At 42.2% G+C, this 16,425-nt stretch overlaps 2 protein-coding genes across 4 annotated transcripts in view; both read left to right on the forward strand.

Moving 5' to 3' along the window:
* TXNRD1 (thioredoxin reductase 1) overlaps positions 1-16,425 on the forward strand; it is a 94,764-nt gene that overhangs the window by 26,563 nt on the left and 51,776 nt on the right. The gene's annotated exons all lie outside the window — the stretch shown is intronic.
* On the forward strand, positions 9,272-11,360 carry EID3 (EP300 interacting inhibitor of differentiation 3). Its single transcript, XM_007096467.2, has one exon. The coding sequence runs from the start codon at positions 9,966-9,968 to the stop codon at positions 11,079-11,081; it is 1,116 nt and encodes a 371-aa protein (XP_007096529.1). The 5' UTR covers positions 9,272-9,965; the 3' UTR covers positions 11,082-11,360.

Genomic DNA, 16,425 nt, shown 5'->3' on the forward strand with positions numbered 1-16,425 from the left:
TCTTTCTTTTGATCAGTGGCAGGCGCGGTGGCAGTCCTCCCTTAGGACCCCGCACCGTGGGGTGGGTGGGTCATGGCTGTGGTCCCCGTGCATGTTGTAGAGGAATACCCGTCGTGCGTGATGTTCTGCATTGAGTGTGGTTGGTTACCCGGTTAGAAAGTCTCATAATCTCATCACCTTGATACATCTGTCTGCTTTAAATTTTGCTGATTATCTTTTTGTCCTTGTCTGTTTGTATCCGTGTAATTCTTAAGAAATGGAACTCCTGCTTGAACATTGCCTTCTTAGAAGTAAACCTGAGGCCTCAGGTTAAATGTAAAAAGTCTACTTAGATGCCTGCACATTTAGGAAGAATATTAACAATTAATTTGCATTTTTATTTACTACCTTTTCTTCTAAAAGAATCTTGTTTACCATTTTTGAAGAATGGGTGATGAAATAGGAAACACAGATAGACTTCAAAGACAAATGGAAAATTCATGGAAAATAATTAAAGGATAAAAAGGCTTTTAGCTTGATTGAAAGTATTAGTCAGACCTTTAGTTTGCAAGTAAAATGAGACAAAGGTCTATTAATATGACTTTCTGTCTGGATTGTTCTGTTTTCTCCACCTGTGTCATAAATTTGCACTTAAAAAGTTATATGGGTATTTGACCTTTATATAAATTCTACAAATGGTTCTGGTTTTAGCATCGTTGGGAGTAAAAAGAATCACTCTTCTTAAAAGCTTTGAACCCACTTTATTGGTATGTACTGATGTTTTCAATCCATTAATCATAGTTAATTTCAGACATTTAATGAGGTGCGGTGCCAAGGTTGAAAAGTATACCACCAAATCATAATTAAAATAAAAAAAAGTTATTTAGCACAGTTTTTAAAGTAAGCTTACCACTCTACTTTGTATTATTTATTTTTGGTTTCTAATGAGTCCTAAGACACAACAAAGTAAGGACCACTGGTTTGAAATGTTTGTGAATTTCCAGCCAACTGCTGTCCCAATTTGGGGCTAAGTGGTAGGTTCTGAAAATCTTTAGGGAACATTGGGTTTGAGTGGAGAAAAACATTTATTTAGTGGAGAATTGAGTTTATAGGAGTAGTGTTATGATCCTAAAGTTCACACCTTAAAAAAAAAAAAAGGTTAAGATTTTATACTTTAATTGCAAGGTAAATAGGGGAGAGGGAGCTCTTTAAAATGACTGCTTTTCTTTTCTCCTCTTTTCTTTCTTCTTTTGTCTCTCTTTCCCCTAAATAAACACAGCAGCAGCAGCAAAATCTACCTAGCTGTCACAGTGTCCTATAGAAGACAGGGAGTGAGAATCCTGCTTGAAGGCACTTATAAGTCTAGATGACTACCTATAGGAAGCTGAAAGCTTTAAGGAAGTTTGTTTCAGAAATCTAGTCTATGGGCCACCTGTGCGGAATGTCTGGAGTGCTTGTTGAATGTGCATGCCTAGGCTTTACCTGAGGTCTTCTTAAGTGAACTTTCTGGAAGGGGCTAGGATCTGCCTTTTAATTTATTTTAAGCAAGTCCCCTCAAGTAATTATTAGGATAAATCTCACATTTGAGACTTACTTTAGAAGGTAGTTTGGTCAGGGTTGGTTGCTAAATAATTACAATCGGGGAAAACCAAACAAAGTACTACATTTTTTTTTTTTTTTTATGTTTTATTTATTTTGAGGGAGAGCGGGTGCGTGCGAGAGCATGAGCAGGGGAGGGAGAGAAGGAGAGAGAGAGAAACCCAAGTAGGCTCCGCACCAGCAGCACAGAGCCTGTTGTAGGGCTCGAACCCACAATCTGTGAGATCATAACTTGAGCCAAAATCAGAGTCTGACTCCACCTAACTAACAGCGCCACCCAGGTGCCCCCAAAGTACTACTGTTTAATCCCCAAAGGATACGCATTAGAAGATAGCAAATGGTGGTAACTCACCAGGCCACTAACACTTTAAACCTGAATAGAAAAATAGAGAAATATGCTGTCTGTGGCCAGGACTTGAATGTGCAGGTGTGACATTGGAACTAGGGAGCCTACTGAATTCTAAGAACTATGAATAGAATTCCTATGCTCAAAAGTCATCTGGCTTTCATAAACATTTTAGTTCCTTTTTTTCTTCCTTTTTTTTAATGTTTAAAAAAATTTTTTTTTAATGTTTATTTATTTTCGAGAGAGAGAGACAGAGCATGAACAAGGGAGGGGCAGAGAGAGAAGGAGACACAGAATCTGAAGCAGGCCCCAGGCTCCTAACTGTCAGCACGGAGCTCAGTGCGGGACTCGAACCCACGAGCTATGAGATCATGACCTGAGTCGAAGTCGGACGCCTAACCAACTGGGCCACCAAGGTGCCCCTTAAAGGACTGTTTTGTTGCTGGGTCTTGAATTGTCTTATTTTTGAAATCTTTGTTTTCATGGATAGTTTTCCCACAGGCAGGGGACACTTAACCCTAGTCTGAGCCACTTAACCGACTGAGCCACCCAGGCGCCCCAATGTTTGTTTATTTTTGAGAGAGAGAGAGAGAGGGAGAGAAAGGGAACAGAAGATCCGAAGCCGGCTCTGCGCTGACAGCAGAGAGCCTGATGTCGGCCATGCCAGCTAAACCCACTGAACCATGAGATCATGACTTGAGCTGAAGTTGGACGCTTAACCAAATGAGCCACCCAGGCGCCCCATAAACATTTTAGTTCCTAAGGGCAAGATTGCAAGTATTCTTGCAGGGAGCCTTTCTTGTATGTGAGTCAGTGTCTCCAGGATCCCAGAGTTTTGAAACCACTTGTGTAAATGCTCGGTGGTGGTATTGAGAGGAAAAGCAAAGTGCGTGAAAAAGTGTTTATGGGGATACTAATTGCAGGACAGAATTAAGACAAGTAGTTTGAGATCATAGTCTTGGGAGAGACTAACACTGGCAACACAGGACTTCATTTCTTCAAGGCCATAGTAGGAGAGATGTCAGACGAAAGGCAGTGCCCGGTTAACAGGGAGGTGAATTATGGAGGCAGTTGTAGGAGGAGCTCAGGCCCGTGCAGAGGTTCGGGCCCCGCGGTCCAGGCTCTACGGGTAGACACTAAAAGGCAGGTTTCCTCCTTTGAAGCCTAACTTCTAAAGTTACCAGGAACCAGACTCTTAACTGAGTAGACATCAGGAAATGAGTGGTAATTTAATAACTCCCCAACCATCCCCTTTCTATCTTAATATACTCTACCAAAATTGGCAGAGAACTTCATTTCTTTTGATTCTTTACTCTGACCTGATCCTTCTGGGGAGACTAGTGGTGTACCTGCTGTGGCCGAGTGGAGCTTAAGGCCCAAGGAGAGGGGAAGAGCACTGACTGGCTGACACTAAGAAGGTCGCGGGGGGAAGGACTAACAAGATTCAAAAGAGGCCTGGATTGTTAGGACCACAAATAAATTTATCTGGGGCTGAATTACGTAGTAAACTTTTTGCTAGTTGTGAATCCACGTTGAGACTCCATCTCGCTTCCTTCCACTTGAACTGACAGCATGAACCTCTTTCTTGCTGTTCATGTTCCTTCCACAGCAGTGCTGCTACTCTGGCCTCTCCTGGCTCCTCATGTGCCAGGGCCTGACTGCTTCCCACATACCTGCCCACTGCCTGTAACAGAGGCTTCTGCCCCGGCCTCCCACTTTGGTCTCCCTCCCCTTCTCGTCCCTGTGCTGTTGGGAGTCCTCTTCTGATTGCTGCTTCGCTGCCCCTGGGTCTGCATCCAGGGTAAAGGGCACACTCCTTAGCTTGGCCTTCTGTGTGGCGGGGCCTGGCCCCCACCTGCTTCTCTGGTTATCTCTTGCTCTGCTCCCTTACCTATCTGCAGTGGGGCTACCATTGCAGCCAGAGTCCCTAAAATTTCTCTCCTCTGTTCTTCATTTCAGTTTCTGGTTTATCTTCCTGTTCTAAGACACTTTTCCAACCGCCTCCCTGTGTTACAGTACAAGGCCAGATTTGCCCATTCTTTCCCTCCGTGCTCCCACAGCACCCCCGAGAATCTTCTCTCTGGAAGAGGAAGAATCCTGCCAATTATAATTTTTTGGCTTACATATCAGCAGTGGAGAGTTAGTCTTCTTTGTGCCTGGGATCCCAGGTCTATATTAGAGTTCAAAAACTATTTAAATGAACATGCCTATTAATGATAATAGCTATCATTTATTGAATGCCTACTCTAAATGCTCTATTGCCTCATTGATTAAATAGAATTTAATCACAGTAGTCCTCTGCAGAAGGTGGTTTTATCTAGGTTTACAGAGGAGAAAATGGAGGCCCTGGGAATTTAAGGAACATGCCCACATTACACAGCTAGTTTAAGTGGCAGAACCAGGAATGGAATCCAGGCCTGTCTGTGAAATTCACTGTGTGGTACTCATACTTCCCGGCACTTGACTTTGTGTTACAGCTATTGGGATACATGCCTGAGCTCCCCAGTGTGGTTGTGTGCTCATGATTCAGAGCTGAGCCCATGCGTATCTCAGTATTTCTAGCATAGCTCTGGCAAATTGGCATTCATTCATTAAATGCTTGCAGAGTGGAACTGCATTCCTCCGTGCCTACTAAATTTACATTCCTTTAGAACAAAAATGACTTATTTTTGTACCTTCTCTGTGTGTGTGTGTAACACTTGGTATGCATTCAATAAATAATTTGTTGAATGACTGGATGATGGTAGGGGCCAAAGGAGACTAACTTCAAGTGAGGTTATTTAGTTACAAGATGTCTGATTTTATGAAGGTGGACTGTCTCTATCTGAGACCAAGACTTAAGATATCCTGGAGAGATTCTAGGCAGCATATAAATGGTTCATAATTTTAAAGAGCTGTATAACAGCAGCAGCGGCTACCTTCTTTGTTTTATGCAGGTGTGTCAAGGTCAGTTGAGAAGGAAGTCCCATTACATTTATTTAGCTACAGGTACTTTTGAGTACCTGTGTTCTCCACCTTGGGCTAGGCACTGTTTTTGCTATCTGTAACAGAAATCTGTGGGGCAAATGTATATATTTAAAAATATGTTTGTCAACAGATATTTGTATATGATTATAGAGTGACAGCCAATCTGGGTTGACATCCAGTAGACTCACTTTACAAATGAGGAGACTCAGACTCTGAGGAGAATAAGTGGAAACTAATACAGCACTAGTTCTGATTGGAGCCCAGACCTCCAGCGTGAACTCCTTCAAGGCTGCCTTCTTAGAAACCACATATCCTGTGCTTTCCTACCCGTCGTCTATCAAAATAATGCTCCCGGTCATTGCTGACTTCTGAGGTGTGTCCCGAGAGGGTTGGTAATTGCTCTCATAACCTGAAAGGTTCTATTCTCAACTCACACCCTTGTTTACGTTAGCTCTTGAGGCTTGGAAAGTCAGCCAGCACTGGGTTTGCTGGTGTCCGCGAAGCGTGTGCCTTCTGACTACAGAGCGAGGGTGGAGGTTTTGTGTACTCTTACTTCACCAACAATAAAGCCCATGTTATTTGAATAGAACAGTTATTCAGAGCTTCTTTTGGATACTTTTTTTTTTTTTAAGAATCTGCTGAAATCCAAGGAACCACTCATGAGAAAAATATAACCAATAATTTTGCATATAAATCTCAGACTCTTTTTTTTTTTAAATTTTTTTAACGTTTATTTATTTTTGAGACAGAGAGAGACAGAGCATGAATGGGGGAGGGGCAGAGAGAGAGAGGGAGACACAGAATCGGAAGCAGGCTCCAGGCTCTGAGCCGTCAGCCCAGAGCCCGACGCGGAGCTCGAACTCATGGACCGTGAGATCATGACCCGAGCCGAAGTCGGCCGCTTAACCGACTGAGCCACCCAGGCGCCCCAATCTCAGACTCTTAATAGACCCGCTTCAGAATATTTAGTACAGAGGTTTACCTCTTCAAAGTACTATATGCACTCCATTAGTTGAAGACTTCCTAGGTTTTTAAATTGCATTATGTGGCAAGTGCCTTTTCCCTGGTATTAGTTACAGTGGGGATATATTCTTGTATGCCTCCTTGTGGATTTAACCTTTAAAATATTTTTCTTTTCCTAAAACAACATGCAGGAGTGAAGCTACTGGTTTGTATACTTCTTTTTTTCCATTTAGTTTATAATGTTTATTAAACATTTACTATCTTTGGGATGATTGAAGACTTACTAATTACCTACTAAGTATTTGAAAATATTATCCGATCTGTCACATAATTCTCATTCAAAACTTATAGTAGCTTATGGTGTTTAAGTAGTACTATTTCTGCCTTACAAATGAGGAAACCAGACACTGAGCAGTTAAGCAACCTACCTAAGAGAAACCTAGTAACTAATAATAGGTTAAGATTGGAACCCAGGTTTGCCTCCTTCCACTGTCCATGGTTATTTAAAAAATATGTATCTACCTTGATCATGGCAAAGTTTACCTGAAATACTAAAACACCAACTAAAGCAAAAATGTATGCACACAAACATAACCTTGAAGGAAATTAAGATAAAAGAGAAAATATACCTAATGTCCTGCTATTCTGACAAATCAAACTAGTACTTTGATCAGTAAGACTCATCTCATCTAGGGCGCCTGGGTGGCTCAGTCGGTTAAGCGTCCGACTTCGGCTTAAGTCGTGATCTCACGGCTTGTGAGTTCGAGCCCTGCGTCAGGCTTTGTGCTGTCAGCTTGGAGCCTGGAGCCTATTTTAGATCCTGTGTCTTTCTCTCTCTCTGTCCTTCCCCTGCTTGTGCTCTGTCTTTCTCAAAAATAAAACAACAACAACAAATTAAAAAAAAAAAAAAAAAGACTCTTCTTATCTAAGTATTGAATAGTCACCGTGGCAGGATAAGGGCAGAGAAGGGGCTGGGAAAGAAGGAACAGAAAAGTTCAGGGAGCTAGCTGGTAGCATTAGAAGCATACCTGCTGGATGGGGACCCAGACCTGATTGGCTCCTGGCTTCGGCTCAGAGGTCTCTCATATGCCCATTTGTTATAGATTAATCCTGCATTGGAAGCCCCACTGACCCTCTGGGAGTTCCTTTTTTATTTGGCCATAGAGAGACCTGTAATCTGTGCCATCCATCCCATCACGTTTGTGTTGACCACCAGGGGTTGTGGGAGACCGCTTAAGAGCTGGGACTCGAATGAGTCCGAACTCCTAGCAAGGGACTGGAAAATAGGGAAAAACTGGAGGAAAGAAGAAAGGAAATACAGGGCCATGTTGAGCTCTTGCCAGCAACTCCTGAAAGAGGAAAAAAGGGGGAGGAGAAGAGCTGAATTATTTTGCCTGGCTGTATGTCATGGTTGCCTGAACTTGTCACCTTACTGAATGAAGAAGGCAAACTTGAGTGATTTCTTCGAAGCACTAGTGTGCTTGTGCTGTTACAATTCATAGAGAAGGTTACCAGTATAACTGAACGTATGCGTTGCGTTCTTCTTTTTAAGCTGCGTTTATATACTTATTACGAGTAATCGGACCTTAGGGTAGAAAATCGCTATTTAGTGATTGCAGGATTCGCAAGTGTAGAAATCCCATTCTTTAAAAGATTAAGGAAAATTGTTACACTTGAGATTTTTGCTCTGTAGCGACATTCAAAACTTGTGCTCTAAAGGCAGAGTTAAAAAGGCAAAATATAATGCAAGTATGACTCTTTTTTTTTAGTTTATTCATTTATTCATGTAAGTCATCTCTACACCCAATGTGGGGCTGGAACTCACGACCCCGAGATGAAGAGTCACATGCTCTCCCGAGCGAGCCAGCCAGGTGCCCCACAAGTATGGCTTTCTGAGGATGATCTGAGTTACAGGTTCCCAAGGTTCTTAGGGACAGGGATCCAGCGCAGAATTCAGCACTGGAAATCACTACTTAATAATACGATGCTTGTCTTGATGCGTTCTGTTGCTCTGGGCAAGTTGTGTGGGCTGTTATCTCCTGAGAAATCCCTGTAAATAGTATTAATAATGCTTTAGAAGTAGGTTGGGAGAATTATTTTTCTAAACCGTTTCGGAATTCTTAGATGAAAGGCTGTGTATGGAGCACATTGGTGTCAGCCTGTTTTCCCTTCTCTGAGACGGGAGAAGAGGCACCTTGGGGTGGGAAGGTTGGCTTATGTTTTGGAGTTCTTTTGTAAATTGCTTTCACTGGATTTCACTGGCTTTCACAGAAGCTCCCAAGAATATGGTTAACTGTAAAAGGAAACATTTTTGTATTTGGAACTTGGGATTAATTATATGTTTTCATCTAAGATTTAGAACAGATTTAAATAGTTTGTAGTTGGCCAAACTTGGGGAAGAAAATATGGCCCTTTGATGAAACTGGGGCCCACCTTTGTTTTTCTCTTGCTTTTACTGTATTTCAGAGAAGACTTAAACCTGACTTTCTGAAAAGCAGTCAAGTTTTCTTTTCAGTGTGTTGGATCTGTGTTTTCCCACTGATCTGTGAAATTAATATTTTGCTGCCAAATAACTTGCAGTAGGGGCTGGAACAAAGTTTTCATCTACATTCATTTATACATTCAAACATGCATATTCCAGTGTATCCAGGTGAACACAGCTTTGCTTGGAAGATTTAAAATCAGATTCTTGCTTTAGAGAAGTTCAGTCTAATAGAGCAGGATAATATATATGCATGAGTAACTATAATGCCTGGTGCTTTTGAAAAATGCACGTTTTTCCCCCTGAATTACCTACACTTAAAATAATGGGGGATGAAGAGTAATGTAAATAGTTTAGAGAAACTTAATACTAGGTTTTACTGTTCACGCATTTGCAAGAAACTTTCTGGTAAACACAGGAAAAATGACCCAGTCTAGACGCATGGGAAGGAAGGTAGGGCTAATTTACTACCTCTTGGTGCCTTGAAACCAGAATTGACAGGTGCAGTGGTGTTTGTCTCCCCGCACCCCCAATTAAAATGGCACCTGTTGAAAAGCTTTTGATCTGGGTTGAGAGTGCACTTTTTTGTTCTCTTTGAAAACAAAATGTATTCCTTATTGTTACATCTGCTTTGCTGCTTGTGAGACTGATGAGCTAAGTAAGCCCTTTCCCCCAACTGTGCGGGGATTCCCGGTGAATTTTCCAATGTAGTCACTCGATGTACATCATTCGCTTCCTTTTTCTTGCAACAGATTGTGTTTAAAATCTTCATAGCTTTGCTTACCTTTTAGGGTTCAGATTTACTCTCCATTCAGTCTGTGGTCTTTAGCTTTTGGCAAACTTTCAAAGAAACCTCTCTTTTGCGGAGACTGCACCCACTTTATTCTTCCACCCTTGGGTGGTGGAGAACCAAAGGTCACTTGAGTAATGCCTGACCTGCCACCACTTTAGCTCATGCGCTAGCCGAGGCTCTCTTGCCTCGCAACTGCCTCTGCCCTAGTTTGGAGGGGGTCTGGCTTTTGAGGGCCCGCGAAGGTAATTAATGCAAACAGCCACTTTGCAAGTGAACTCTGAGGGTTCGGCCTATTTGTAGTGGAGGTTCAGCAACTCACAATGCTTGGCTTTATGGGCAGTTTACAACGCCGCCAGATTCAGTTCTCAAAAAACCAAAACCCCAAGGACCCTGCCTTTTAATCAGAGAAGAACGAAAAACATAGGCTGACCTAACTGCAACGTGACGGCAAATGTTTTAAAGTGCAGGAGCTTTGGCCCTCCCCTCCCCCTTTTTGCTATGATTCTCTAGGTATTTCTTTGAAAGCCAGAGGACACTGTCGGTAATTGCTAAAATAATAGCTATCTGTTGAGCGGGTATTATCGTAGTGTGGATAGGGGCCCCATTATTGCGCACGTTCTGTGCTGTGCTGCAGGGAGCCGGTTGCTAACGCCGGTGCGTCTGGGCTCCGCGGGCCTGGGCCGCCGGAACCGCAGCCAGCTGGGGGCGGGGCCTCGGGACCCCGCCAGTGCGCATGGGCGACGTCTTCTCCTACGGACCCCCTTCAATTTCCGCCATGGTCGGGAACGTAGCGAGTGCTGTTAGCTGAGCGTCAGCTGAGCGCGCCGGTCACCGGAATGTCTGATGAAAAAGGCTCCTTGAGGGGAGGCGTAGAGAAAGGAGAGGAGCCAGCGGGGACCATCGCTGGTAGTGCGTTCTCTGTGAAGCGGGTGGAGGACGAGGAAGAACCGATGAAGGTGGAAGTGGCGGTGGGGGCTGATGGCTGCCCTGACGACCTCAGCTGCCGGGAGGCCGACATAGACCCATACCTCCTAGGGCTTGCGGATGACGAGGAGAAATGCCGGAAAATCCGCAGGCAGTACCGACAGCTCATCTATAGTGTCCAGCAGAACCGTGATGACATAGTGAACACGGCGAGCGACACGTTAACCGAGGCCCTTGAAGAAGCCAATGTCCTGTTTGATGGAGTGAGCCGAACCAGAGAAGCAGCACTCGATGCCCAGTTTCTTGTTTTGGCTTCTGATTTGGGTAAAGAGAAAGCAAAGCAACTGAACTGTGATATGAGCTTTTTTAATCAAGTAGCGTTCTGTGACTTTCTGTTTATATTTGTGGGCCTAAACTGGATGGAGGATGATGAACGTGATGAATTGAGTGGCTGTGATGATAATATAGCTCTTTCCTTCTGGGAGACAGTACAGAAGGAAGCAACATCCTGGATAGTGCAAGCTGAAACATTCCACTTTATTTTTGGTTCATTCAAGTCTAAGCCTTCTGCACCAAAGCCCCGACTTGAACACCAGAAGAAAGCTCACAAAATGGAAGAAAAGGGGGCTATGCCTACAAAGCTGAGGAAGTTGGACCTGAGTAATAATCAAGAAGCAACAGAAAAAGAAGTAGAAAGAATCTTGGGATTGTTGCAAACTTACTTTCGAAAGTATCCTGATACTCCCGTGTCCTATTTTGAGTTTGTGATTGATCCAAACTCTTTTTCTCGTACTGTGGAGAATATATTTTATGTTTCTTTCATTATAAGGGATGGTTTTGCAAGAATAAGGCTTGACCAAGACAGGCTGCCAATATTAGAGCCGATTAATATTAACCAAGTGGGTGAGGGAAATGATCCCAGTTCTCATGGCAGGAGACAAGGAGTTATATCTTTAAGTTTACAGGACTGGAAAAATATTGTGGCAACTTTTGAGATTTCAGAGGCTATGATCACAAACTCATACTAGGGACTTTTGTTCTTAGTATAGAATGTATTTTGTGGCTTTTCCAAAGTATCTCAAAATTGAGAGTAAGATCCAAGCAGAAGCACATAGTGTATTTCATGTAAAGTGAAAAAGTATTTTCAAAACATCAGAAATTGTTTTACTGTGCAATGTATTTTTTTTTTTTGGTAGTTTATGAAGTTGTCATGATCTGTTATTAAAAAATATTCATTGGCATGTTCACGGAAAGATTTTTTTTGAATGCCCATTAAGACTTTATCAATAAAAGTCAGTTCTGAATTTCCTAAGTTAAAAGGCATTGATAATTTACCAAAAACTCAATTTTATGATGATTTTATACTACATTGCTTCTTTTGTTACAAGGAACCAAAGGAATCCCGAATGAGGCCCCGACAAGGTTGGGGGAAGAGTGGGTATTAAAAAAAAAAAAGTCAAGAAAGACTTTATACATAGGTGAGTGAATAAGCAATGCAACACTATTTTTAAAAAATGTAGATTCCTTGCTTCATTGCAAGGAAGACTCCATAAGATTAATGTGTGGGTATCCATATTCTAAATAGTTTCTCCTGTGATTGGACAAAATAACCTCTACAGTAGATAGGTGAGGCATCATTTAAGTGTGTGCTGAAGGTAAGTAGGGGTTAATCAAAGACAGCAGAGGTATTCTCGGCAGGGGGAATATGGAGGCCAAACAGAGGCCAAGAGTTACAGTCTTTATCTACTTGGTTAATTTCTTCTCTGGCCTCTAATTTCCAAACCCTTTGTGGTTGCTGCTGGTACACAGATTGGCCTTCAGAATCGGTGGGGTTTCATTATGTAACAGCCTTGAATATTCCCAGTTCAATTTTGTGTTTCTTATGAGGGCTTTAAATGCCTGGAAACTATCTCTGTTTATGCTGAAATATATAACTAACTTGCCCATATGTTCTTTACTTCACCATAAAGACTTGTTTTTTCTTTTTGTTGCTTGCAATTATGAATTACAATCTTAGAAGTTATGCTAAAAATGTGGGTCTTTAAGAAAATCTTGAAGGTGCAGAGCATGTCTGTTTGTAAGCTACTTTTCTTTCTCTTTCTTTCTCTCTCCTTCCTTCCTTCCTTCCTTCCTTCCTTCCTTCCTTCCTTCCTTCCTTCTCCATGCTGTATGTGGGGCTTGAATGCAGGACCTAGAGATCAAGAGTCACTTGCTCTATGGACTGAGTTGCCCATAAGTTTTTTTTTTTTTTTTTAAGTTTATTTATTTGGAGCATCTGGATGGCTCGGTTGAGGGTCCGACTTCAGCTTAGGTCATGATCTCACCTTTCGTGAGTTGGAGGCCTGCATCTGACTTGCTGCTGTCAGCACCAAGTCCACTAAAGATCCTTTGTCCCCCTCTTTCTCTGTCCCTCCCCCACTCACGCCCTCTCTCTCAAAAAAATAAGTAAACAGAAAAAAATGAAGTTCACTTATTTGAGAGACACTGTGAACGGGGGACTGGCAGACAAAATTGCAAAATAGGCTTCATGACCTGAGCCAAAGCCAAGAGTCAAGTGCTTAGCTGACTGAGCCACCAGGAGCCCCCTAGGCTGCTTTTTTTCATCCCTATAGGAGCTTAATCTGGAGTAGTAGTGGACTTTGCCATTAGGCATTATTTGGCAAGTGGATAAGTATCTGGCTTGGGGAGAAGTAACAATGAACTTTCCTACTAAGTCTTGTGTAGAATAGGGAAAGGAAGTCCAAAGACTAAATAAATGGCATCAAGATTGACAGGAGTGATCCTAATGTGTGTCGGGGACAGATTCTTCAGTAGTAGTTGAGGTTTTTTGCCAAAATAGAAATTTCTCACGAAACTTGTTCAGTTGTTTTCTAAAGTAGCCATTCCTGGGGTGCCTGGGTGGTTCAGTTGTTTAAGGGTCTGACTTCAGCTCAGATCATGATCTTACGGTTTGTGAGTTTGAGCCCTGCATCAGGCTCTGTTGCTAACAGTTCAGAGCCTGGAGCCTGCTTCGGATTCTTTGTCTCCTTCTCTCTGCCCTTTGCCCACTTGTGCTCTGTCTCTTTCTCTCTCTCTTAAAAATACATAAACGTTAAAAAAAAAAAATAAAGTAGCCATTCCTTCCCCTTTTCCTTCCTTTCTTTCCTTCTTTCCTTTTTTTTTTTTTTTTTAAGTTTTTTATTTTGAGAGAGAGGGAGCGTGGGAGTGCAGGGGAGGGGCAGAGAGAGAGAGGAAGAGAGTGAGAATCTCAAGCAGTCTGCACACTGAGAGTCCCACTGCAGGGCTCGAACTCAATAGCGAGATCATGACCTGAGCTGAACTCAAGTTGGATGCTTAACTGACTGACCACCCAGGCGCCCCTCTTTCCCCCTTTTTCATAAAGGAATGCTAACCTTGCTGGGTGTGCCACCCTTTGATTTATTTAGCATCATGGAAGTATCATTTGGTTTTGCTGATTCTCATTTTAGCCTGTCTTTAGTACCCAAGTTCCTTGGGTTTTCCAGAGATTTGCCATTAGAGGAAAAGAATTTCTTAGTAGCAAGAGGATTCTGCCTCACTTTTTTTACTCATCACTGGATTGCTCAGTTAAGTGCCCAGTGTCTTTACAGAGTATTGGAGACTTGACTAAAAGCATCAGTAGAGAATGTACAGATTTGGGGGGAAGGTAATTTTGGGGGCCTTCTCTAAAGTTAACAGCTTTTAAAATCTAAATCATGTTGACCACTTGTTTCTGTTTTTACTGTGACACCTTAGTTGCCACATCATTTTGAAATTAAAGTGACAGCTTACCTTGAAGGAAAAAAGAATTGACCGATAGATAATTACAGAGATTAGATATGAGGCAAACTGCAGATCTGCTGGTTTCCCAGGAATATAATTAGAGGGGCTTAAATTTCACAGGTTCAATAAAATCAACTGAAATTTAGGAGAATATTACAGAAAGAATTTTTAACTACAACTTTATTGTGTAACAGAACCACTTTCTGATCAAAGCACCTGGAATCAAATCCTGACTTAATTAACATTCTAGTTAGAGGCTTTGGGCAAATTATTGAACGTGTAAACCGTAGGTTTTTGATTTGCTAAATAGGAATAACACTCTTAAGTTTACAATAGGGATAAAATTGGAAAATGTATGTGACAAGGACAGTTGGCTCTTAAACAATGAGGGGTTCAGGGACACCATCCCCCCTGCACAGTCAGAAATGAAACTGTAACTTTTGATTCTCCCAAAACTTAACTACTAATAGCCAGCTGTTGACCAGAAGCCTTACTGTTAACATAAAGTCAATTAAAACATATTTTGTATGTTATATGTATTATATACTATATTCTACAATAAAGGAAGCTAGAGAAAATAGGAAAATCATAATACTGAGAGGAAGAGAAATATGTTTATAATACTCTATTTATTGAAAAATCCGCATATAAGTAGACTGCATGTCAAACCCATGTTGTTGGAGGGTCAGCTGTACTTAGAAACCTGAGTTCCGGGGTATGGTATAGTGAGAAGAGCAAGAGCTTAGTAATCATTTACTCCTGGGTTCAATTCTTAATTCATCGGGCGACTTTCTTCATCTCTAAGGGCTTCTATATTATCGTTTATGAGATGACCACATTGGAAGGCTATTGTGAGGACTAGATGGGATAATAGATACAAATGGGATAATATATGCAAAGCACCTCGCACAGTGTCTGGCTCGGGAGTGAGCCCTCATATTAGGGCCTCCTCTCAGGGTCAGATACTCTGTGCTGTAACCTACTTTAGTGGTGACATCTCTGTCATGGTTCATTCACTTTATATCTAGATAGGACTTCCTCATGCCTTTGCCTTTGTCTTGGGGAACCTATTACCAAGTGATTGGAATTGGCAATTGTTACTTACTCAGCAATTGTTTGAGTGTTCACTGTACCAGATGCTGGTCTAGGCAGTGGGGGGAAAGTGGTGGACAGGATGGGGCGCCTGGGTGGCTCAGTCGGTTAAGCGGCCGACTTCAGCTCAGGTCACGATCTCGCGGTCCGTGAGTTCGAGCCCCGCGTCGGGCTCTGGGCTGATGGCTCAGAGCCTGGAGCCTGCTTCCGATTCTGTGTCTCCCTCTCTCTCTCTGCTCCTCCCCCGTTCATGCTCTGTCTCTCTGTCTCAAAAATAAATTAAAAAAGTTAAAAAAATTAAAAAAAAAAAAAAAAAAAAGAAAGTGGTGGACAGGAAATGGACCGTCTCTTAGGGAATTTATATTTTAGTGCATGTAGTAGTGTCCTATTGCTGCTGTAACAAATTACCAAACTTTTAGTGGCTTAAAATAACAGAAAACGTATATTATATTATAGTTCTAGAGGTTGAAAGTCTCGTATCTGTTTCTCTGGGCTAAAATCAAGGTGTTAGCAGAACTGGTTCTGCTGAGGCTCTGAGGGGAGAATCTGTTTTCTTGTCAGTTTCAGACGCCACCTGTAATCCTTGCTTTACAGTATCTTCCTCCCATTTTCAGAGTTGCCGGTGCAACTTCTTAAGTCTGTCTTCACATTTACTACTGTAGTGAAGTCTCCCTCTGCTTCCTTGTATAAGGTTATGATATGTGTTAATGGAGTTGCAAGAAGCAGAAGGAAAAAGTTGTTTGGGAAATTTAGGAAGACCTTAATGGAAGAAACGGATATTGTATTGGAGACTTTGGTAAAAGAACCCCCCCCGCCCCCCAACTCCTGAAGGAATGCCTTAGGAAGGGTGATGTGTTTGTGTGTACTGAATAAAAATAATATAACATCGGTGTTTAGTTACTGTTTATATACTGTGTCAGGATTTGATGGGAAGAGGGCATTTCAGGCGAGGTGTGGCACAGGGAAGTGCAGGGGACATCTGTTAAACACTCCAGGAGCTTTTTGACCACGCAGGTTTCCTTCTTTGGGAAGGGGAGAATTAGTAACCTAAAGAGATTTTTCTACCAGCGTCTGTGCCGATATGCATTACCCTGCCGTTTGGTGTAGTACAAGGGTATGTTAATTTCATTTTACAAAATAAGAAGACAGACTCCCTAAGGATTAGGTGATGAGCCCAAGTCACCTAGCTTAGAGAGTGGTAGAGCAAGTGTTTTAACCCAGGTCATCTCAACACCAGAGCTGATGTATAACGGTAAGAAAAAACTAGTACATGTCTCTGCTCAGTGGATATGAATCATGTTTGGTGGGGAGGAATGTAAAAATCATTCTAATTTTGAAGAAATCTGGGACACTTGAATTGTTTTCTGTGTTGTGCCTTTTCAGAGGTGAGTCTGGAGCACACTAGGGGTAGGGGTGGGAATAGGCATTTTTCCTAAGAAGCAGATGGAAAAAGTGAAAGAATATCCAGTACGTAAGTCTGGCAAACACCTGCTAGGGGTG

This window comes from Panthera tigris, chromosome B4 (genome assembly GCF_018350195.1).
Source record: "Panthera tigris isolate Pti1 chromosome B4, P.tigris_Pti1_mat1.1, whole genome shotgun sequence".
Lineage (NCBI taxonomy): Eukaryota > Metazoa > Chordata > Mammalia > Carnivora > Felidae > Panthera > Panthera tigris.